The sequence below is a fragment of the Physeter macrocephalus genome, chromosome 15 (assembly GCF_002837175.3).
Source record: "Physeter macrocephalus isolate SW-GA chromosome 15, ASM283717v5, whole genome shotgun sequence".
In the NCBI taxonomy this organism is placed as follows: domain Eukaryota; kingdom Metazoa; phylum Chordata; class Mammalia; order Artiodactyla; family Physeteridae; genus Physeter; species Physeter macrocephalus.
In genome coordinates this window covers 65,371,479-65,395,646 of record NC_041228.1, presented here as the reverse complement: position 1 = coordinate 65,395,646, position 24,168 = coordinate 65,371,479, and the positions used below count along the sequence as shown (strand labels likewise).

The window sequence follows — 24,168 nt, the reverse complement described above, 5'->3', positions numbered from 1 at the left end:
CTCTAGTTGGTCGTACAAGACATACATGAAAAGGAAAAAAACAGTTCTGAGAGGATGCGAATGTAAGTACAACAAGCATGTACCTAATAAAAGGAAGAACTAAAATGGGACTGTTGGATTTCAACAGCTCCTAGGGGACAAAAGAATGGAAAAGAAGAAACTAATATTTGTTGTATGACTACTGTGTTCCAGGTATTGATATTTTGCTTTCACATAAGTTACATCATTTAGTTTTCACAGAAACCCTATGAATGGTTGTTATTCTAATTTAAAAATGGGGAAACTGAGGCTCAGAGAGGTTAAGTAATTTGCCCAAAGTCCCAGGGCTGGCAACCTGTTTGTCTGACAAACCCATTCTGTTTCAGTATAAATAGTGCTCCAGGAGCTTCACTTACCAGGATGACCCTGAACTTCCAGAGAGCAATGATTCTCAACCTGATCCATGGCTCCTGCTCTGATGGAAACACAAAGCCCATTAAAAAAACAGAAAACAGGGCTTCCCTGGTGGCGCAGTGGTTGAGAGTCCGCCTGCCGATGCAGGGGACACGGGTTCGTGCCCCGGTCCGGGAAGATCCCACATGCCGCGGAGCGGCTGGGCCCCTGAGCCATGGCCGCTGAGCCATGTGCCGCTGAGCCTGTGCTCCGCAACGGGAGAGGCCACAACAGTGAGAGGCCCGCGCACCGCAAAAAAAAAAACAAAAAAAAAACCCCAGGTCATTTATCTGTTTATATGCTGTTGTTAAATCATTTATAGTAAATTTTAAGAATATAAAATTGCACTTGTCTTGTGAGGAAGAAATTGTATTTCTATGAGGAAGCGAAATCATTGCTTTAATAGTTGGAAATGATATAATTTTCTTGAGTATAAATTTTACTGCTATGGAAACTATAAGCCAAATTTATAATGCAGTGTTGTTACTCTTAGGAAAGATTGGTAAGAGAGGACACGTCACCCTTGGAGGGAGAGCCAACTGGTAATGAAAAGGCTGTGACCCAGCCAGATCACTCTTGGGTCCCCTTAGGGGCAGGACTGTGATCTTCTGACCTCTGGAAGCTTAAGGAACCCAAGATGGAGTGTCTATCCTTATTTAAACTATAACTTAGTTCACTTTATTTAGTCTCACTTTGTTTAGCACACCAAGGGCCTGAGTTAATGCTTTGCTGATAGATGAGAGATCAGTTTCAGAAAGTGGTGAATGCAAAGTGTAGAAATGGAAACAGGAAGTGTAAGTGATTTCAAGAAGTTTAGCTTCAAAGGGGAGGAGAGAGCAGGGTTGTTCACTAAAGAAGAATCAGGGAGTTAAGGTAGGTTCTGTGTTTGCTGTTGAATGATGTGACAGTTGATCATGTTTAGATACGAGAAAAGGGAAAAGAGGAAGAGGTTGAAGACACTGGAGAGATGGGGAGAGGTGGGAAAATGGATGGACCGAGGTCTTGAAGGTTTGGATCCTCCAGAACATAGCTAGAGGATTAACTTTACATAGGAGGGGACACCTCTTTTCACACGGAAACGAGGGAGGGACAAGGCAAGGTCAGCAGAGACAAAGCAGTCATGGACCTGAGTGGAGGTTCTTCTCCGCTGTGATGAGATCAGGAAGGGCAGTGCCAGGAAGACTGTTTTGAAGGAATGAGAGGGGAGTGACAGCCACAAGGGTGGAGGGAAAGATGGCCACAGGAACAGGGTGGCCCTGGAGGGGTTTGGACAGGAGGAGACTGTCAGCCCCACTAAAGGGGCTTGGTCGTTTGAGGGGAGGGCTAGGATACAGTTTAAGCAACTGGTCAAGGGAATGCTTGGTGCAGGGTTGGAGGATGTAGGGGGTTTCTTTATACTGGAGTGGATTATATTATTATAATTCTCCTAGATGCAAGGGACTGAAAAGAAGATTCACAAGATTCAGCGGATTCAAAAGAAAAGCTCTGGGGAATTGGGACGCTCTGTGGATCTTGGGAGCTAGAACCAGGTACTTGACCTCATCAGGACTCTCTCTCAATGTATCTTTTTTTCTGTCTTTTGTTTCAGGTTGGCTTCATTTTTCCCTATAGTCAATGGACTTTATTTACATGGCGGAGAACATTGTCACTTGCAAGTTTTATCAGAACAATCCCAAAGGAAGACCTAGACAAAGCTGGCTTGGTTGTATGATCATTTCTGGGTCACGTGGCCTATCTTGGTCACATGCATTTCCCATGGGTAGGGTAAGTGAGTCTATTATTAGAAGGTGCAGAGGAAGGGGTGTCGGGCAAATAAGAACGTGAACCAACATAGGTGTCCCAGGGAACATGGTGGGAAGGTTCTAAAGGTAGAGGAACAGCAGGAGGTGGTTGGATCAGGGGAGAAAAATCCAACAGTAGTATGACCATGAGTGAATGAGAAGACTAGATGGATGGGATAGAATAGACGGCTTGTATTTCAGGCAACAGCCAAGGACTCTGAAGATGTGTAGTAGGATGGATTTCTGAAATAAACTCAGCAGACACAGATAGAGGAGTGGTCTTACTTTGAGTTTGTTTCGCCTGCAAGAGGCTCTTAGTTCTCATGAACAGACAGGAAAATGGTGGTAGGTAAGTGGTTCCTGGGGAGATGGGTACATGAGGACACAGCAGCTGCAGATTGGGGGTATACTTCGCAAAGTAACTGTAGACTCACCTCTGCCAGGGAGGTCACCCAGTAGATCACTTTCACCTGAGGAGAATGAAATGATGAGAGCATCATTTGTGCAAAATGCTTTGCTCAACTGCTTCTAAAATTAGAAGGTCTTATACCTCAGGGAATTTGTGACTGGTGGGGCTGACATGATGTCTTGTAGCCATCAGAAAAATGGTGTATGGCTCGGTGCCTAGTAGAACCAAGGTCTTGGGGTGGTGGCCAAGGATTCTTTGGAGCTGTTTCCTTGTTTGCATCAGCCCTTGTGCTCAAAGACAAAGCTTACAGCACGAGTGAAAACAGTTAAAATGTGTACAGTTCTTTGCAGTCCCCCAAACACTGTTGATATATACATTATTAATTTTTGGTTTTTTTTTTAGTGTCCACAGTATTTGTTAATCGTTTATTTATCATGGGAAACTATTCCTTAGCCCAGATATTAGTAGTTCATAGTTCAGGAACACAGGTAAGTGACAAACTTCCATGGAACACAACCCAAAGAAATTCTTTATATTCCAAAATCACTTTGCCCTCTGAAAGATACCAGCCTTCCTCATCTCCTCAAAATCTTTTATGGAAGCATAATTTCTGTAGAAATCTGCATAAGCCTTCTTTCGTGGTTCAGCCACAGCAAACTTATAGAAAGCTGCAACTCCCAAGGAGACAACGAATGCTCCAACAATATGAAATCGCAGACGCTTGGCCAGAGGCCACGCATCTGAGGTTTTGTCAAAGAACTGGAAGCCATGGTAGTTTTTCTCCTAGACAGCTCAACAACGACGTCCTTGGAGAGCTACATTATTAATTTTAATCTCCTATCAACCAGGAACATAACGTTTTCCCTACTTCAAATAAGGAAGCAGAGGCTCGGTAAAATAACTTGTTTAAGATTTTACAACTATTAAATGTTAACTCCCAAGATGAAGAATGTGAATTTTTAAAGTTATGGTAAGATTTTACTAAAAAGTAAATATGGTGCTTTATGGAGCTTAATTGGTGTTAAGTCCAAGTGAAATAATCATAAGGGAATATGTGAATGTGTTCTGTTAACAACAACAATAAAATAATAGCAACTAATATTTATTGGGTGCCAAGCACTGTGATAAACACAAAGAACATTTAATGCAACAACTCATTGAGTTAGGTACCATTATCATTCTTTTTCTATAGATGAGGAATTGATTGGACAAATAATATTACTAAAGCATCACCACCACCACCATGATGAATGGAAACAGGAATGGGCCACATACTGGGAAATCAGTTTGTAGTAGTTTAACTCAGGAAATGAGCGCTAGGCCAGGGAAGAAAAGAGAAAGGGATAAATCCCTGAGACTATGTGAGAGAAACGACAGGTTTCATTCCTGTGAAGCAAGCCCCTTTCATTTCCTAGGCAGTTTATCTCACACCCACCAGCATTTTCTTTGGTCTTCAGATCGCATCTACATCCTCAAACTATAGCATGAATATTGCCTTGCTAAATGGTATGGGGCTTGAAAGAAATAGGAGTGATCCAGGACAGATTCAGCTGGGGACATGGGGGGAATGGTGATGCTATTTACCCAAATGGTGAGTTGGGAAGGAGAGGTAATCAGGACTATGAGATTGTGGAGTAAGCAGAAGAGATCAGTTTTAGATATACTGAGTTTCTTCACATTGATGTCTGGACTTTGGGAGACAGCTACATGAAGAGTTCCTGCAGACAGCAAAAGATTCAAGCTCAAGTATACATTTGGTGATGATGGTTAACACGACTAAAATGGATTAGCTCTTTGAGGTGGTGAATAAGAAGAAAGAAGAGCAACGAATTTAGTCTTGGGGGTGCCCGTAGCGAAGAGACGAAAGGGGATCAGGATCTTAATTTATATATATAGCATTTAATAACAGTGGTTTTCAGAGTACTTTTCTAACAGTAATTTCCCACGAAGCCTCCATAAACTCTGGATGATGAAACTTTTAAAAGCTCACAACATTCTTTCACTCTTTAATCCCAATAACAGATTTATTTTAGGCTTAAATGCTATTGCAAGGAACATGCTGGTCCAAAGGACAGTATTATTAGAAATTATTTCCTCTGAAGTTGAAATTCTTTAAAAACATACTAAATAAGACAAGTAATAAAATGGGGGAAGAAAAGGACAATGATTATAATAAAAATTGAATTCCAAGAAAAATTGCTATAAGACTAGCTTCCAGGAAGTCAAGGCAAAATGTGAACATGTTGAATTAACTAGATGTTTGTCCCATGCAGAGTGTATGAAACATGGTTAATTACCAGTATCGCATGGATCCTCCCTAACCTGGAGATTCTGGTGAGTGTGTCTGGCTTGGGGTCTGGGAAGCCGTGCATGTTTTCAAAGTTCCCCAGGTGATTCTAATAGTTAGTCAAATTTGACAAGCCCTAGTCTCATAAAGGAAATAGGCCAGTTCATATAGGAGAGAAAAACTTTTTTTCTAGCTCTGAAATCTGAGATTTCGTTCCATGAACACTGAAGAACACTGAATTATAAAGTACACACTGCCCTCGATAGCATTAAAAAAAAACAGGTAGAGATTTTATATGTGTGGATCTCACACTGACCTTTGATAAAATAAAAACCAACAACATAATACTAAATTATAATTCTGTTCGTGTGAATAAAGAACTATCTGGGTCAATGGGAAAAATGATATTCCTTGGTCCTTTTCAGGAATTCTGATTCAGTAAATCTGGTTAGGGACCAGAAATTTGCTTATTTGTAATAAGCACCCCACTTGATAGTGATGGAAGTGGTTCAAGGCCATATTTTTGCACCAAGAGAGTGGATGGTTAACAATATTCCTTAGAGTTTCAGGTTTAGATATAAAATCTTGAGATACACCATTTGTGGTCAGCATGTTCACCATTTTTGAAAACTGAAGCGGGGGAAAGAAGCAGGATTAATCTACTTCCACAAAGTAGGCTGGGAACACTTCTGTGGTATAAAACCAGAGAGCTTCTTTCAGTGAAAAATTTTCTTCAACCCTTGGGAAAATGTTAAAAGCATGGGCTGCATCATATGCCATTAGAATAGATGTTGGTCTCACTAAAAGGAAGAAATGGGTAATAGAATTGATATTCTATTATCACAGGTGATGATTTAGCATGCTCGACCTGCCATTTCCTTTCCTCCATTACCCTGTCACGCAATTTTTAATCACTGTTTACGTTATTGCCTATGTAAACTTGAAGAGTCAGGTAGTATTTCATACTTATTTCTTTCCTAGCATCATTCTTATTTTTTGGAATCAATAATTGCCTCATTTCCCCCCTCCGCCACCAGTATAGTTTTCTATTAACTGATTGTCGTTTCAGTTGCTCAACTAGAGTTGTTGTCTGACTACCAGCAGTTTTTTACCCCCAAAGCCTCAACCATCCCAGATAACGTTTCATTCCCCTGCCCGGGAGATCACTCTCTGAAGCCTCCACTTCCTCTTACTCCAATACGGAGCAGGCTTTGGAGACCCCTTTGTCTTAGAACTCACTTTTTTTTGTTTTTGGCCATGCTGTGCAGCTTGTGGGATCTTAGTTCCCCAAACCAGGGATTGAACCTGGGCCCTTGGCAGTAAAAGTGTGAAGTCCTCACCACTGGACCACCAGGGAATTCCCTTAGAACTCACTCTTGACAATTTTCTGTATTGGATTCGCTGTTGCACCTGTGGGCCTTCCTTTTTCTTGTTTCTCTGGAGTGCATTATCCAGCAGTTCCCTAAAGAGAGGTGCATGGCAGATGCACTTTTTGAGTCCTTACCTGCACACATGACTGATAATTCGGTTGGTTATAAACTTCTAGGACACAAATAATTTTTCCCTCAGATAGTTGTAGGCATTATGTCCTAAAATCCCTTGTTACATTTAAAAAGCCAGCGCCATTTTGATTCATGCTCCCTTCTAAGTGATTCTAACTGCCAGTCCTACCACCACACCCATGGCCTGGAAGCTTCTAGGGGCTTCTCTTTATTTCTGATGTTCTGAAATTTTGAAATGGTATGACTTGGTATGGATTGTTTTATCTTTTTTTACACTGTTGAGCACTTAGTAGACCCTTTCAATGGAAAGACTCATGTCCTTCAGTTCTGGGAAATCTTCGTGTATTCCTTCTTTGATAATTTCTGCCTATTTTCAGTTCTTTTCTTTCTGGACCCCTATTACTTTGATTTTGTACTTCCTGGTTTCCTTTTAAAGTCTTCTGTCTTTTTTCTTCTATTTTTCCATCTTTGTTGTTGTTTTCCAAGAACTTTCTCAACTTTGTTTTCCAACCGTTCTGTTTATTTTGGTTATATATTTTTATTTTCCAAGACTTTTCCACAGTTACTTTTCATAGTAATCTTTCTTATTTTACAAATTGTAATACTTTCCCTTATCTCTCTAAAGATACTAATAATTAAAAAAAATTTTCTCTACATTGACTCTTTACTTTTGCTTGTTTTACTCCATCATTTCTGATGTTTGATTTCTGTTTATATGAAGAGATACTGATTAGAAACTGTATATGTGGGTGAGTGTATGGGAGGATTTGTCAAATTGTAGGGAGATATGGCCATTGTGGTGGAGAACCTACATATAACTGTATGTGCAGGTTTTTTCTTTTTTTTTTTTTCCCCCAACCTGGGAGGATTTGATGAGGGGTTTTATAACAATGGTTCAAAGTGAGGTCTCTGACGAGATTAGGGTCTTGTGAGCAGGGCTTGTGCAGGTTTTTTCTCTAGATCATTCTCTCTCTCGAGATGAAATTTCCAATCTTCTACCTGGCATTCATCTATTTGGAAGCTGCTGTTCCTGGGACAGGTGAGGAAAGGGGAATGGAGGTCTACTGTTCTGACTTTTGCTTAACTTTTTTCTGCCTTTCACCTCCAAGAATAAACTTCAGTCTCTTTTTTGGGGTGGTGGTTGGCTGGCTGTGTAGCACTGGGGTCTGTTGCACATAATAAGCTTTCACTATGGGGACTTACCTGGTGGTCCAGTGGTTAAGACACGGCGCTTCCAATGCAGGAGGTGTGAGTTCAATCCCTGGTCAGGGAACTAAGATCCCACATGCTACGTGGTGAAGCCAAAAAAAAAGCTGTCACCAATCCCACTTAAAAAAAATTTATTTATTTATGGCTGCGTTGGGTCTTTGTTGCTGCGCACGGGCTTTCTCGAGTTGCTGCGAGCAGGGGCTCCTCTTCGTTGCGATGCTCAGGCTTCTCAATGCGGTGGCTTCTCTTGTTGCGGAGCACGGGCTCTAGGCGCGCGGGCTTCAGTAGTTGCAGCTCGCGGGCTCTAGAGCGCAGGCTCAGTAGTTGTGGCGCATGGGCTTAGTTGCTCTGCGGCGTGTGGGATCTTCCCGGACCAGGGCTCGAACCCGTGTCCCCCGCATTGGCAGGCGGATTTTTTTTTTTTAATTTATTTTTTTATACAGCAGGTTCTTTTTAGTCATCCATTTTGTACACATCAGTGTATACATGTCAATCCCAATCTCCCAATTCATCCCACCCCCACCCCCAGCCCTGGGCAGGTAGAATCTTAACCACTGTGCCACCAGGGAAGTCCCCAGTCCCACTTTTAGAGCAGAGCAGTACCTACCTTCTGCAGTATATGGTGCCTCCAACTCCTCATCTTCTCAAGGGGTTGTTAGGGTGAACTGGCCCTCTTCCCTCCTGCACCAATTTTTGCCTATAGTTTTATCACTTCCCTGACTCTATCCGCTGTCTTTCAAAATTTGGTTAAAATCTCTGCAATCTCTTCTTCGACGGTCTTCTCAGGTTTATATCTTTTACTATTATTTTTTATCTGTATCTCTGTAAACTTAATATATATTATTTTGGGGGGGGCTCTTGGAAAGGAATGGCAATAAACATGTGATCCATCTGCCATAAATCAGTACCAAAAATTAATTTTCAAACAATAATGCTTAATATGCTTTTAAAAACTGCCTATAATGTTAATGGATTTTAATATGGATTTGCTGGGGATTCAGAATTTTAGCATTTTTGAGCAGTCTTTCAGGATAAAATTGGTAAGCAGCAGCTACTTTTTTGAGAATTTAGTGTTATATAATTCAATAATGGATAAAATAAGCATAAACAGGACATAAGATCAGAGTCTGCATTTAACACTGTTGACTGTCCCTTTTTGGATGCCTCTCTTGGTTGCTGTCACGCCTCTCTCCCGGTGATTATCCTATCCTTGATCAAGCTTTCTTAATCGTCCTTGCCAATTCTCTTCCTTTGTACCCACCCCCAAGGTTGTGTACATTTACCCATTGCTTTCATGGCAACCTCAGGGCCGTGACTTCCTAATCTCTCTCTAACCCAGACTTTAATTCCAAACGTTTCAAAAGGCCCAGCATCAGAGCGGCTGGAACTAAGACTTTCACAATCAATATTTCAAACATGGAACTTTTTTCCCCAACAAAACCAAGTATCCTTTTAAGCCCCCCCCCAGAATGGAAAAGGGGGAAAAGCTTGATGAGTTTTCCTGCTCCAACAATGCCTGGAAATTGCTAGCAAGATTTAAGCTGGTGCACTGCGCTGGTGAGCAAGGGAGACTGGCAAGGGAGAGGGCGCAGAAGTTCAGCATTGGCGGAGTTAAGTAACACCCGCACTGAAATCTTTTCTCATTTTCTCTAGGATTCCAGCCTCCCTGCTACTAGTCAACTTTACTTTTTCTTTTTAAAAAAATTGTTTGATTTTATATTGGAGTATAATTGATTTATAATGTGTTAGTTTCAGGTGTACAGCAAAGTGATTCAGTTATACATATATCTATTCTTTTTCAGATTCTTTTCCCATATAGGTTATTAATTTTACTTTTTCTTGAAGTGACAACCTGGACATATGAAAATACTCGCAAATAACTTAAAAATACTCAGAAAGTCTCCCAGAAACACACAGAAAAGATTCAGGTTTCACAGAGTTGGCTGGGGCATCCAGTGAGCTACCGCAAAGAGCTCTGATTTATTTATCATCTATTTTACACACACTGGAAAGAAGGTAAAGCTATTTATGAAGGCATCAGTACTGGTCCCGAACACTTCTCTGAGCCTCTTCTCCATCTGAGAAGAGATCTCACCCACTGTGGCCACAGGGGCAGGCATGTGACCAAAGCTGGGCCAAATACAGAACCTCATGTTTCCCTGACCACAGGGACGGGTCCAAGGTATGGGTAATGAGCCAGTACAAGTCATCGAGTCCTTCCCCTAGGATTTTCCAAACTGAAGCTGGAAGAACTAGCTTTCCCTGCTGGTTATGAGCCCACAGCTGCCCGTAACCTTCACCATGTGAAGAAGCCAGTCTGCTGTTGGAGGCTCTGACCGCCCCCCCAACCCCCAAAAAAGATGTTTGGGGTTGTACTGATGGGATCCAAATCTTCATTCTTATTCACAAACCTGGCTTCACCTTCAACCTTCTCAGGTTGGTTAGCTGTGCCAACCAACTTTCCTTTTTGCTTACATTAACCTGCAACAAAATATAGCCCACCTATTTAGCCCCAGCTCTGTATATCTAAGTGCTTACCAGGTATCTCTCTTTGGATGTTCCCTGGCACTTCAAACTCACATCTACAGTACAATGTATCGTCCCTCTCTTACCCACTCTATGTACCCCATTTCCTGTATTCCCTCATCCTGGTTATCAATTCAGCAACTACCCAGCCGCCCAAGCCAGAAATCTATAGCTCTACTGGGCTTCTTCCTTTCCACCTGATCCCATCCCTCAAGACCTAATAGGTCCCTAAATTCTATTCCTCTGCTTAAATATTTCTCATATCTGTTGCTCTGTCTTCTACTACCTTTGAGACTCCTTTGGCTTCTTTGTTCCCTCCCCTACTGTGCTGAAAAGGCCATCTCGGAATACTTACCCCGTGTACTGCCCCTGTCGAATGGGGTACCCTTCTGATAAAATTTCCTGGGACCCTTCTGGTCCCAGATGATTGGTCTAGAGCAGTTACCATAAGGGCTGGTCAGTAACATATAGGACAGGATGGCGGGAGAGCTCTCCAAAAGGGATACAGAAGATTAATCACACCAGTCAGGTCCTCTTGTATGAGGAGATCTGAACCTGAGACACCTAGAGAGCTATCTGTTTTGCTATCCAAAACAGAAGCTGAAGTATTACAGGGAGAGGGCAGAGGTGATGATAAGGAGAATGCAAAAACTCTTTTGAGTAAATAGAAAATGAGTAAGCAGAAGCTATGAGTAATCTACAACCTCTGGGTGTATTGAATGGGGGTAAAGTAATTGGCTGGAGTGATAGAAACAAAAAGGGGAGCAAAATTACCATCGTGGTCGGGGACAAACTCGCTGTTGAGGAGACAACAAAATAATACTAGCCCTGTCCTGGACCACCACCTGCTTTCCAATTGCTAAATTGTGTATATCCATCCTGTGTGGCTGGATGACAGCACACTGGTTCCTGTGAGTTTGTGTTCCCAGGAGATGCTTCTTATCCTTATGACCTCAGCCCACAGATACTATACAGTATAGTTTAGTCACATAAATTAGTTCCCCAACCACGTGATGCTTTGCCACCTATGTGCATACACTATTTCTTCCAACTAGAACAATCTTCTCATCTGCCAAACAGATACCCCTAACTTCGTCACCTGGCTGCCACTGACTCATCTTTCAAGACTGGGCTTAGCCTCCTCCTCTAAGCAGCTTTCTGAAACCCAACCACGTTACACACTCTTCCTTTACTCCAAACAAACTTACTGCTACTGCATATTGTAATTGTGTGTCTCCACAACCAGATGAGCTTCTTTTGAGAGCAGAGATGCTATTTTGTTCCCCTTTGGATCCCCAGCGTCTGGCCCAGTACCCACACAAGGCAGATACTTAGTGGATGCCATTGTTTTTGATAAAGCTCAGTTGCCTAGACTCATTCAAGAGCCAAGTTTAATAACCTTCCTTCATCACCCCTCTTTCAACAGATGCACTTGCAGCTTAAACTGTGCCATGGTACCTTAGAAACACAATGTCGCCGCAGCTTTGTGTATTCGGTTCCCCCAGTTCCGAATGCCCTTCTCATCCCTGTACCCTAATGCGTTGTGGTTGTAATTTGCATTTCCCTCATGATTAGAGATGTTGAGCATCTTCTCATGTGCTTATTGGCCATTTGCATATCTTCTTGGGACAAATGTCTTATCAAGTCCTTTGCCCATGTTTGAATTGGGTTGTTTTTTGTTGTTGAGTTCACAGTCATTTTGTAATATGGAATGGTTTCAGGAACACAACAGGTCTCCAGAGTTTAGAGTGGTATGAAAATTCTAGGGGCCTCTGGAAAAGGGGCAGGAAGAGGTAAGGATGTTAGAGAAAGTTTTTAAAGAATTTTTAAAAAGTCTTTAGAAAAGAGAAAAGAAAGTATACTTTCAGGATTCTGAGCTCATTTTTGTATTGTCATTTGGCAACCTCACGGGTTAAATAAGCATTGGTGGGCGACCTTAGAACCTAACTACTATTTATTTTAAATAGGTATGCTTGTTGCTTATCTATTTTTTAAAAAATTATTTTTGGCCGCACTGGGTCTTCGTTGCTGCACACGGGCTTTCTCTAGTTGCAGCGAGCGGGGGCTGCTCTTCATTGTGGTGCGTGGCTTTCTCATTGCGGTGGCTTCTCTTGTTGCAGAGCACGGGCTCTAGGCACGCAGGCTTCAGTAGCTGTGGCATGCAGGCTCAGCAGTTGTGGCTCATGGGCTCTAAGAGTGCAGGCTCAGTAGTCATGGCGCACGGGCTTAGTTGCTCCGCGGCACGTAGGATCTTCCTGGACCAGGGCTCGAACTCACGTCCCCTGCACTGGCAGGTGGATTCTTAACCACTGCGCCACCAGGGAAGTCCCCTAACCACTATTTAAAAACACTTCTTATAAAAAATTCTATCTTATAATATTCTAATTTTAAAAACTTTGGTATATAATTCATATATATGTTGATGACTATATATGAAAACCTAAATTTGGAAAGTAAGTTGGTTGTACTAATGTATTACAGAAATAATTATTTATATACAATGACTTTAATTGGGAATTTAATATTTTTCTATTACCAGAAGTTGATTTACATGAATCATTTGTGGGATGCCACTATGAGAAAATATACATGATACAGAGGTATAGAACTGATATATAATCATGATATAGTTGATAGAAATATGAAAACAAGCCTGTAATCTACAGATATAGACAAAGGTTGCAGAAAAGGAAGGATTACGCTGAAATCTGTGCTGTTAATTGAAGCAGCTAGAAAAAACAGTATTACTGACCACTGGTAATAGATAAATAACCTCTAAGAATAATATCCAGTTTAAATGACATAATTTTTATAACTTTAAAAGAAACTTATTTTATGTATTGAAAATGGATAAACTGTTGGATTTTGAATTTTTGGTAAAATGTTTTAAGACCTAGGTGAGACAAATAGCTAATATTATAGGTGCAACATGTAATTTACATACTTTAGAATAAGTATGATGTTATTTTAAAGTATACTTAGGATTATTTTCAACGTTCCACATGCTATATTCTCTGTAAATAATTAATAGTTAACAAAACATACCATTCTCTAAAAACAAAACAACAAAATCTTTCTTTAAGCTGAAACTAAAGATGAGCTTTCCATTTCTCCTCAGGATCCATGTTGCTAACTGTGGAAAGAAAGTTACAGAGTAAAAATTTAACAAAAGATGAGCAAATCACTAGATTTTAAGTCATCTTGTAACTAGAAAAAGCATTAATTCCTAAAATAATTGTGTTGCTCAATATAAAGTTGGGGTTTTTCTTGGGGGGGTACATATAAAGATGTTGCTGAAGTTTCTACACAAAGTCCAACTTTGCACCTCTTGCTTTTTAAGGATCAAACTTCTAAGATTATTAACTTGACAAATTAACTTAACACTAGGGGACAATTACAGAATTACTGCTTTAACATCTTTGAGTTTGCTACCTTTACTGCTGCTAGACCTTTGGCTGTTCCCAAATCTTCTATCGATACATGTAAAATTCTTCGTGGTCGTGTGGTCTGGGAGAGGAGAAGCTCTCTTCCCGCTACACGCCCGTGATTGTCTTTCTGGTGGGTGAGGACTGGAACCCCCACGCGAGATTCTCATTCCTGTGGAAGCTTTTGTTCTAACCTGTGATCCCCTGGCCTTTTGCTACTGACCCTTCCTAGTGACTGTCTCTCCAACTTACGGGGACATTCAAGGGAGAACTCTGGTGGGTGGTGTTTTTCCTCAAAGGAAACTAGTTCATTTGTTAACAAATATTTTAAGTGCTGGTAATAAAAGAACTAAAATTTGGAAGAATACTTACATATTTTTCCTTCCTTTTCTAATTTTTTCAAATGACGTAAGATGTTATGTTCGGCCATTTTATGTAAATGCTCAGGAGTATCCTCAAAGAAAAATGAGAGTGAAAGTAAAGCATTTCTTTTTAAAAGAAGAACAGAGTTAATCTTTTTGAAACTTTTAAAGAAAAAAGGCAAAATAATACAGTATTAATTCAAATACAGTTTTACAGAGTAATACTCAACACTGTTTCATCTTATATATGTCTTGCTTTGACTATGTTATTAGAAATATACTTATAGGCAAAACAGACTGTAAGCTCCATAAAGACAGTACAGTAGCAGCATCTGTTCACTACTGAATACCCAGTGCTTAGCAAAATGGCACATAGTGGGAACTCAATATTTTATAAATGAATGAATAAACATAAAAATTATTCTGGGTAGTTTTGATGATTCTACAGACAGTTGGCCCTATGGTCTATTTATTAGGTTACATGATAATGTCTTTACACATTTTTATTAAAAGTATATATGTTTCCACCTTAAATCTTACAATTTTTCCTTTATTTTTGTCAAGCTAGTAATATAATATTGACAACTATTATCTGAATGGTAAACAAAATAAATATTCCTTTTATTCTTTTTTCTAAGTATATATTTTTAATTTTATTGGAGTATACTTGATATACAATATTAATGTAAGAACGATATGGTGCTTCACGATTCTTAAAGGTTATAGTCCATTTAGTTATTATAAGATATTGGCCTTATTCCGTGTTGTACAATATATTTATCTTCGTAGCTTACTTTATACATGACAGGTTATACTCCCCTACCCTTTTATTGCCCCTCCCCCTTCCCTCTCCCCACCGGTAACCACTAATTTGTTCTCCATAGCTGTGAGTCTGTTTCTTTTTTTGTTATAGTCACTAGTTTGTTGTATTTTTTAGATTCCACATTACAAGTGGTAACATACAGTATTTGTCTCCTTATATTCTTTAAATAAGAATTTTCCTCAAGTCAAGCTTCTTGACTAAATTTACTATCTCCATTTCTCAGCTCCCTGAAAATGTTTTGCAAAGATCATTGAATTATATTTTAATCAAAATTCAAAGAATTCTTTTCAGTCCTCATTTTACCTGAAATCAACTGGCTAGTCTCTCCGTTTGGAAGAACTCTTCTCTTTTCCCTTGGTTATTCTACCTCTTATGATTTCATCTTCATCCTGGATATTCTTCCCCCATTTCTCTTCAATACTGATGTTCATGATGAATTGTATCATTGACTCTCTTCTCTTTTTACTTGATCAACTTGTCACCGCAACATCATGTGTTAATGATTCCCAAGCAGAAAGCTCCGACCCCAAACTCCCTGAAGCTCCAGTACCATATATTATATCCACCAGTGTGATTTTCTAGGTCTAATTATGTGACTCCCTGCCTAAGATGGGTGGTCATTCCCAGCTTATTGGCTGAAGCCCACATTTCTTTAGCATGGCAACCAAGGGCGTCCCCTGATCTGCCATGCCTGCCTTTCTTGCCTCATTTCCTGGGACCCCCTCCCTGCCCATCTGCAATATACATTCTGGGCTCCAGTCAGATGCGTTTTCTCTGTGGGTTTTCAAACACACACACGATGCTTTTGTGACTCCCAGTGTTTGAACACATCTTTCCTTCTGTCTAGAATGACTTCTCTTCTCCTGTACTCTGGCCTTACTCCTTCTTCAAGATCCGATTCAATAATTAAATTTCGGAAGCTTTTCTGGACAAGCCTCATCACCCTGCATCTTCACCAGGCAGAAATGACTCCTCTTTCCTTTATGCCCTGACGTACTGTGTATGGGCCTTGCAGGAAGCTTGGTGTGATAGAAAAACACAAGATTTGAGTATCTGACTTCTGCCATTTGAGTGTGTGACATCTGCTAGTTTTGTGCCCTGGGAAAACTTACTTAACTCACACTTTCTGAGTCTATTTTTAATCTGTTAAGTTGGAATAACAGTATCTTTATGCAGTGAAAATTCAAGGTACTTGAAATTAAGTACTTCAAATTACAATTGTAAATGTGAAGCATCTAGTACAGTGTCTAACATATAATAATGTGCTCAAAAATGGGAGCTATTACGATACAGCCAGAATTACAAGAATCTGTTTAACATGTCTGTCTTTGCTAAACCATGAGTCCTTGGAGGACGGGGATCTGTAGTCATCTTTGTGTCTCTGCACCTAGTCCAGTGTGTGGCACATGAAGGCATTCAGTAAACAGCTGTGGAATGAATAAATGTCTCTGCAATACCTAAGGCCGTTCTATATGTGACAGGTGCTTCACACATGTGTGCAGTGAACACGTCTCTGCACACGTCTCTGAATGCAGAACCAGCATTTCTGAGGCCTGCATAGTCACTGGATGACCCATCTGTGAGGGTTATCAGAGAGATCTGCTGTCTGTACTGGGGTTAGAAAAAACTACCCATGTTTCAATGTATAGTCTAGAGTGGCCAAACTTTAGTATTATGAGGAAATGAACTCTTTCGCAGAATGTAAACATTTACATTACGCTTTTGCTCCTGGCACTTTTTATTGTCAGCCCTTTTAATCATTCATTCCTCCCTTTTAAAACAAAGCACACTGAGATACCTGGTTTTTGATAAATTAGGACCATGGGACATTATGGTCCTTTACTAACTGAAACTGGCCCAGGTTCCTTTTCAAGCTCATCTTTAGTTATACTCTCAGGTATCTTATGGCCACACAGGTTATGGTAGTGGGAGTTTTAAAACCCAGATAATTTTATTCCATTCTTAACCCCGAAGCAGGTATCTAATAAACATTTGCTGAAAAACTGAATCATACTGATGGAGTGCCACACAGTGCTGTCACACAGTGATGTGCCCAGAGGCCACTGAGTGAGGGGCCCTCTCTCTCTATACTAAGTGGCTCTACTCATGCCCTTCTTCATGGCCTTTCTCCCTTTAATCTGTTGTTAGCATTGCTACCACTTCTCACTGCTGTTATCCCAGTAGCTGTCTCTAGCAGATCGCCCCTTACTTGCTGCCGGTCAGGACACCAGACCATCAAGATGGCTGGAATACTACACAAATCATAACAAAGATTAACCGCCAGGCTGTTGGCAGTGATCTCCCCTACAGAGTGGAGTATAAAAGGCTTAATAACGGCTCAGGATGGTTATTTTTGTTCTGCGGGCCAGTGTTTGTCTAACTTCTGTGTTCTAGAAAGTTGAGATTGATGGTCTCAAATCCATACGAGTGACATTACTTAAAAAATTAACAGACTCATTCTGCTCTGGGATGTGATGAGTTTACCACATCTATAGTCTACTGAATAGATTATTCTATTAAAATTGTGGCTTTGAACAAATAAGATAAATGAAAATTACCTTGTAAATAACTTTTACAAGATCCATTGCTGTGAATGACTTTTCAAAGTTCTCATGAAATAATGTAAGAATTTGCTGTTCTCGGATATTTCTGTGAGAAATGTATTGTAGAATTTTAGCTTCGGCATTATGGATTACTGGGCCATGTCCTGCATCAGAATAATTACAAAAATGATTTCAACCAGATAAAAAATTTTAAGTACAACTGAAGTTACTCTATTTAAAAATATTTCATACAGCATATTGAAAAAGCATACTAAATACACGACAAATAAGAATTATCTGGAAAACTATACAGGTAATAAAAGATTTAAAAATTACATATAATGCCAAAAACCATTAGATAATTATATCAAAATCTATATAAGGTATTATCGTGTTCATTAAAAGTTAGAAAATAAAAATTTAACAATAAAAATACAGCAATAAAAACAGTAACCACAACAGTATTAATAGGTAATATTTACAGTGTTCATTATCTGCCAGACATTGCTCTAAATGCTTAATATACATTATTCTTACAAGAATCCCATGAAGTAGGTATTGATACTTTTATTATCCTCTTTGTACAGCAGAAACTGAGGCATAGGGAGGGTAAATAATCTCCCTACAGTTACACAGCTAAGAAGCGGTGGAGCTGGGATTCTGATTCAGGAGCTTTTAACCACTCTGTGCTCTTAACCACTATGCTTATCCAAGATTGAAAAGGGGGAATGTAAAAGGTAGCTTCATGTAAGTGACCAAGAGCTATTAAAAATTCACAAGAACCACAAGAGAACTTTAAGAATCTTATGTATAGGCTAGCAATTCAGAAATGTTGATAACCCGGATAAAGTTATACTGGAATTTACTTGCTCTTTAGGACAGTGAAAATGAATATATTACACAAACCTGCAAGAGGGTTGAGAACAAAATACCAGAAGCAGACAAACCTGTTAGGTAAAGAGCACGGGCTTTAGGATACCAACTATCATTTACTAGCTGTGAGGCTGGGATAGTCTATGAAATCTCCGAGTTTATTTCTTCAGCTACCTGCTTCTCTGGGACTTGGTGAGGACAGCTCTGTGAAGGTCCCTGCACAGTACCTGGTGGGCAGGGTAGCAGGCTTTAATATATGGTGGCTATGGCTATAGACCGTCATTGACATATGAGCTCCTGCTGTGCCAATAAGCCAGTTCACTGGATTCACTAAAGCCAACACTCCAAGAACCTGCACTGGGCAGGCTCTCATTAGCTTTATTCCAATGTGGGTGCATCAAATGTCTACTGTCTTCTCTTTCAAAATAGCTGTCATTCTCCACTCCTTTTATGCACAATATTAATCCAAATGCCCAGCCTCACTGTATGTTTCCTATCCCCTCAGCAGTGGGAACTCATGAGAGAATAGGAAGGTACTGAAGACACTGTATTTACAGATCTTTCCATGGCTCTTTGGTTAGGAACAAGTTGGAAGGACTTAAAAAATTAAGTAATCAAGTCTCTTTTTCCTTCTGAGGGCCTCTTGTTGGGTACTGTATCTTTCTTAGCTTTCAGGATGGAGGAGAGATTCGTATTGTAAAGCAGGGCAGTGATAGCTAATATATTAACAACGGGTTTCTTTTTCTGGAGAATGGAAATAAATACACAATTTTACAGTTGATATAGAAGCTACTGATATTTCCATATAGTGAGTTAAAAAACTAAAGCTCAGACATCAAATGTTACCCAAGGTTGGTTACATAGCTAAAATGTAGTCCACAACAGAAATCAAGTTAACAAAACTGAAGATAGCTTACGGAATGAAAAAAATTTTCTTGTTCCAGTAAGTTTATTTCATTTGTTTAACAGTTCTATTAATAGCTGTGCAGATGTTAAAAAATAACCCTCATATCTTTTAAATAAGTTATTAATACAACTCTTGGTCTTCTTTTTCATTGTATTGCTAGACAAGACTTAGGGGTGTAATTTAGAAAGAAGCAATTTATGTGTATCTCTTCAAGGCTGAAACCACAAAGAACACACACAGACAAACCAAAATGAATCTTCCTCATCATTTGACACAAATGGCTTGCTAGATTAATAATATTACCCACCTGGATATATAACTTTAGCTTTGATTTTTAATAACTCTTTTAGGGAGCTCATATAATCATAGAGGTCTTCAAATATGGTTGTGCCTTCCCCTAGGATGCAATCTCCAGAAAAGAGGGCATTTTCCTCTTCTAAAAGTAGGGCCATATGATCATCAGTGTGGCCAGGTGTGTATATAACTCTGGTTGAAAGAAGAAGGAAGAAATAGTAACAATTATGAACTCCTAGGCTTAGAAGAAATTTTGAGAAGTAAATTATTTTCTGTCTTTATCTCTGGACAAGACACGAATAAATGATGTCAGTAAGTTTTAAAAATAGCTCCTTTTTCTCTTGTGGCCCACTGCAAATTATCATCAGAAAATTCTCCCCTTTAGCTAAATCAAAATTCTCACTCTGAAGTGCAAATTTAATACTTTTGCCACGTCTTCTTTCTTATTTTGTAAGTAATAAGTACTGATTACAACAAATTTGGAAAACAGAAAAGGAAAGTAGTTGAAGGAGATAAAAATCACCAATCATTCCACTACTCAGATAGTGCTCTTATTAAGAACACATTTTTTTCAAATCTATATATGTATGTATATATGTGTATATACATACACACACACTTTATGGTAAGACTATGAGAAGAAAGTGCTTTAATATGTTGCTGGTGGGAGTGAAAAAATGGTATAACCTGTATGGAGGGGAATCCGGCATTTTCTAGCAAAATTACACATGCATTAATCCTTTGACCTATCAATCCCACTGCTAAAATTTACCCTGAAAAATACACCTTTACAAATACAAAAAAATACATACAACTTATTCATTACATTATTTGTAATGACAAAATATTAGGAACAACACAGATGTCCACCCATAGGGCACTATGGATAAAGTATGGTACATCCACACAATGGAATACTATGCAGCCATCAAAGAGAATGAAAAGATCTCTATGAATTGAGATGAAGTAATTTGCAGGATATACTGTCAAGTGATAAAAAGCAAAACACAAAAGAGTGTTCACAGTATGCTCTTCTGTATCAGAAAGATGGGGAAATAAAAGCATGTATGTATATTAATTCCTTATATTTGGAAAAAGAGTCAGGGAGGATAAATAAAAACGTATGAATATAGCTGACTATACGGGGTAGGCAGGTGGGGTGTAGGGAATAGAGATGCAAGCAAGACTTCTCTGATTAGAACTTTTAAAAAGTTTTAACTTTTTTTTTTTGATGTGTATGTGTGTGTATTTTATTATATATTAGTCTCTTAAATCAAATAGAAAACAAAAAGTGGAGCTACAAGCCAAAGTTACGATACTACTAGCTTTTCTCATCACCCGTCTATCTACTTTTACCAGAGATCTTTATTTCTTCATAAGGCTTTGAGTTACTGTCCAGGGTCCTTGACTCCAACCTGAAGAACTCCCTGTGGCAGGCAGGTCTGGTGGTTAAGAACTCTCTCAACTCTTGATTAACTGAGAATGTCTTGATTTCTCCCTCATTTTCAAAGGAAAGTTTTGCTAGATATAGGATTCTTGGTTGACGGTTTCTTTCCTTCAACACTTCAAGTACGTTGAGCCATGCCATCTGGCCTCCGAGGCTCCTGATGAGAAATCTGCTCATGACCTTCCTGGCAAATCTTCTCTCAGCTTCATAGACTTTCATAACGTACCGTATCGTGTCTTATGCAACAGAACATTTTGTATAGTATTGTGAAGTCAGTTAAGTTGTAACATTATTTTGAGACCAGAATTTAAGGAAAAGGAATTGAATATTTCAAGTGTAGACATTATGAGGTCTTTAGAATTATTACACATTTTCAAACTAGAAATAAAAAGGCCACTGAAGTATCCTACAGATTTTAATTTATAACAAAGTGAATACCAATATCTAATAACACACGTAAAGAAAAATTTCTTTGGGATCATTTTTCCTAAGTGTAAAGGGGCCTTGAACTCAAAAAGTGAGAAAACCAGTGTTTTATCCCCAGCTGTGATGGGTCCATTTCTTGCTCTGACCTCACAGGGCACCACTGTGATGTACTTCACAAAAACCCTACAAAAGAGCCCCGCCGGGCCCAGGTTTTTGGTCCTTAGAGCCCAGGAAGCTGCTTTTGGTGACCTGACGGCCTTGGACCCACAGTTAGCTTGTTTTTTCCTTGTTTCTGCCATTTTGATTTTTTTTCTCTTTTCTCTACTCTTTTTTATTTTTCTCATTTTTCTTTCTTCTTTGCCTTTTTCTCATTTTTCTTTATTTTTCTCTCTTTATCATTTCTTAGAGTTTAAAATTTTTTCTTCTCAATTTTTTGGTGTTTCTTTTCCATTTCTTCTGCTTTCCTTTCTTTGTTCTTTTTCTCATTTTTATCTTAATTTTAATTAGTATTGCTAGATTAGTACAGTTGGCATAGTCAGTATTGTTGGTATAGTTAGCGTAGTTGGTATAGTTAATACTTTATTAGCATAGTTAGTGTAGTTAGTACTAGTCAGCGTTGTTAGTAGAGTTAGCATACTTAGCACTGTTAGTACAGTTAGCATTGCTAGTTAGTGCTGTCAGTCAGTGTAGTTAGGTCACAAGGATGCAGGGCCTCACAGCCAACTCTGCTGACGAGGAGGCTCGTATTGATGATTATGAGATCCTCCACACCATTGGCGAAGGCAGCTTCGCTAAAGTGAAGCTGGCCCGGCACATTCTGACCGGGACACAGGTGGCTGTCAAGGTCATTACGAAAAGGCGTCAGAGCTTCTCAACTTTCCAGCAGCTACTTTTCCGGGAAGTGCACAGTATGAAGGCTCTGAATCACCCCAATATTGTAAAACTGCTGGAGGTGATTGACACAGAGGAGACAATGTTCTTAGTAATGGAGTACCTCAGTGGTGGGGACATGTACACCTACTTAAGCACACACGGCCGTATGACAGAGGCACAGGCCCGAGGCCTGTTCCAGCAGCTGGTCTCCGCTCTGCAACACTGCCACCAGAGAGCCCTCGTGCACCGGGACCTGAAGCCACCGAACCTCCTCTTTGATGCCAACATGAATATAAAGCTTACAGACTTTGGCCTCAGCAACAAGTTTGAAGACACCGGGAAACTGGACACGATCTGCGGCACACTCCCGTATGCTGCCCCGGAACTCTTGCTGGGGCAGAGCTACAGCGGCCCTGCGGTGGACGTGTGGAGCCTGGGAGTAGTGCTCTACAACATGGTAACCGGGTCCCGGCCCTTTGTGGGAAAAGACTTGCGGGAGCTGCAGAAGCAAATCTTAAAAGGGCAATGCCCCATCCCAACTTACCTGTCTTTGGAGATAAGGAGTCTATTACAAAAAATGATCGCCCTCAACCCCAGTGACAGAGGCACCTTACCTGACCTCATGAGGCACCCATGGGTGAATATGGGCCAGAAGAAGCCACTCCAGCCACCCTGTGAAGAGGACCCGGAGGTGACAGTGATGAGGACTTCGGACTTGATGTGGGACGAGATCCAGGACCCAGGAGAAGGCAGTGTGAGCTCCAAGAAACCAATGGTGGGGTCCTCCATCATAGCTGCAAGGCCCTTCTCTTCCGGGGACCTCAGTGGCAATGAACTTAATATTGTAAAACTGCTGGGGGTGATTGACACGGAGGAGACATTGTTTCTGGTAATGGAGTACCTCAGTGGTGGGGACATGTACAGCTACTTGAACATACATGGCCGTATGACAGAGGCAGAGGCCCGAGGCCCGTTCCAGCAGCTGGTCTCCGCTCTGCAACACTGCCACCAGAGGGGCATCGTGCACCGGGACCTGAAGCCACCGAACCTCCTCTTTGATGCCAACATGAATATAAAACTTACAGACTTTGGCTTCAGCAACAAGTGTGACGACAGCGGGAAACTGGACACGATCTGCGGCACACCCCCGTGTTCTGCCCCGGAACTCGTGCTGGGGCAGAGCTACAGCGGCCCTGCGGTGGACGTGTGGAGCCTGGGAGTAGTGCTGTACATCATGGTAACTGGGTCCTGGCCCTTTGTGGGAAAAGACTTGCAGGAGCTGCGGGAGCAAATCTTAAAAGGGCAATACCCCATCCCAACCTACCTGTCTTTGGAGATAAGGAGTCTCTTACAAAAAATGATTGCCCTCAACCCCAGTGACAGAGGCACCTTACCTGACCTCATGCGGCACCCATGGGTGAATATGGGCCGGAAGAAGCCACTCCAGCCACCCTGTGAAGAGGACCTGGAGGTGACAGTGACGAGTATGCTGGACTCGATGTGGGATGAGATCCAGGACGGAGGAGAAGGCAGTGTGAGCTCCATGAAACCAATGGTGGGGTCCTCCATCATAGCTGCAGGGCCCCTCTCTTCCGGGGACCTCAGTGGCAATGAACTCGAGCCTTTTCCAAGCCCTGAGTTGTCCACCCTGGAAACCGGGCGGCTCCACCAGGGAGAAAATATGCAGCTTCAGGAAGACCAGCAGGCAGGGCAGAAGACCAGTGAGCCTGCCTGTCCCCTACCCAGCCTGGAGTCGAGGACTGCCACCCCCAGCCCAGCCCACCGGTGTGGCCCTGGGGCGTCCCCCTCCACCAGCCTCCTCTTTGATGCCAACATGAATATAAAGCTTACAGACTTTGGCCTCAGCAGCAAGCGTGATGACAGCGGGAAACTGGACACGATCTGCGGCACACTCCCGTATGCTGCCCCGGAGCTCTTGCTGGGGCAGAGCTACAGCAGCCCTGCGGTGGACGTGTGGAGCCTGGGAGTAGTGCTCTACAACATGGTAACCGGGTCCCGGCCCTTTGTGGGAAAAGACTTGCGGGAGCT

The 24,168-nt window shown here is 40.9% G+C and overlaps 1 protein-coding gene and 1 long non-coding RNA gene across 2 annotated transcripts in view; one reads left to right on the top strand and one right to left on the bottom strand.

The window, feature by feature from the left end:
- The first annotated feature begins 2,023 nt into the window (after positions 1-2,023).
- On the top strand, positions 2,024-17,294 carry LOC114487933 (uncharacterized). Its single transcript, XR_003683496.1, has 3 exons — positions 2,024-2,196; positions 4,896-4,956; positions 15,604-17,294. It is a non-coding gene; the product is annotated as an uncharacterized lncRNA (long non-coding RNA).
- The window catches only part of LACTB2 (lactamase beta 2), a 37,815-nt gene continuing 26,609 nt past the window's right edge, over positions 12,963-24,168 (bottom strand). Inside the window, exons 4-7 of the mRNA XM_007128945.4 lie at positions 19,387-19,565; positions 17,315-17,463; positions 13,944-14,025; positions 12,963-13,279 (exon numbers count right to left, since the gene is read on the bottom strand). Of these exons, the coding sequence (XP_007129007.1) occupies positions 13,236-13,279; positions 13,944-14,025; positions 17,315-17,463; positions 19,387-19,565 (454 nt within the window). The 3' untranslated portion in view covers positions 12,963-13,235. The remainder of the gene's footprint in view (positions 13,280-13,943; positions 14,026-17,314; positions 17,464-19,386; positions 19,566-24,168) is intronic.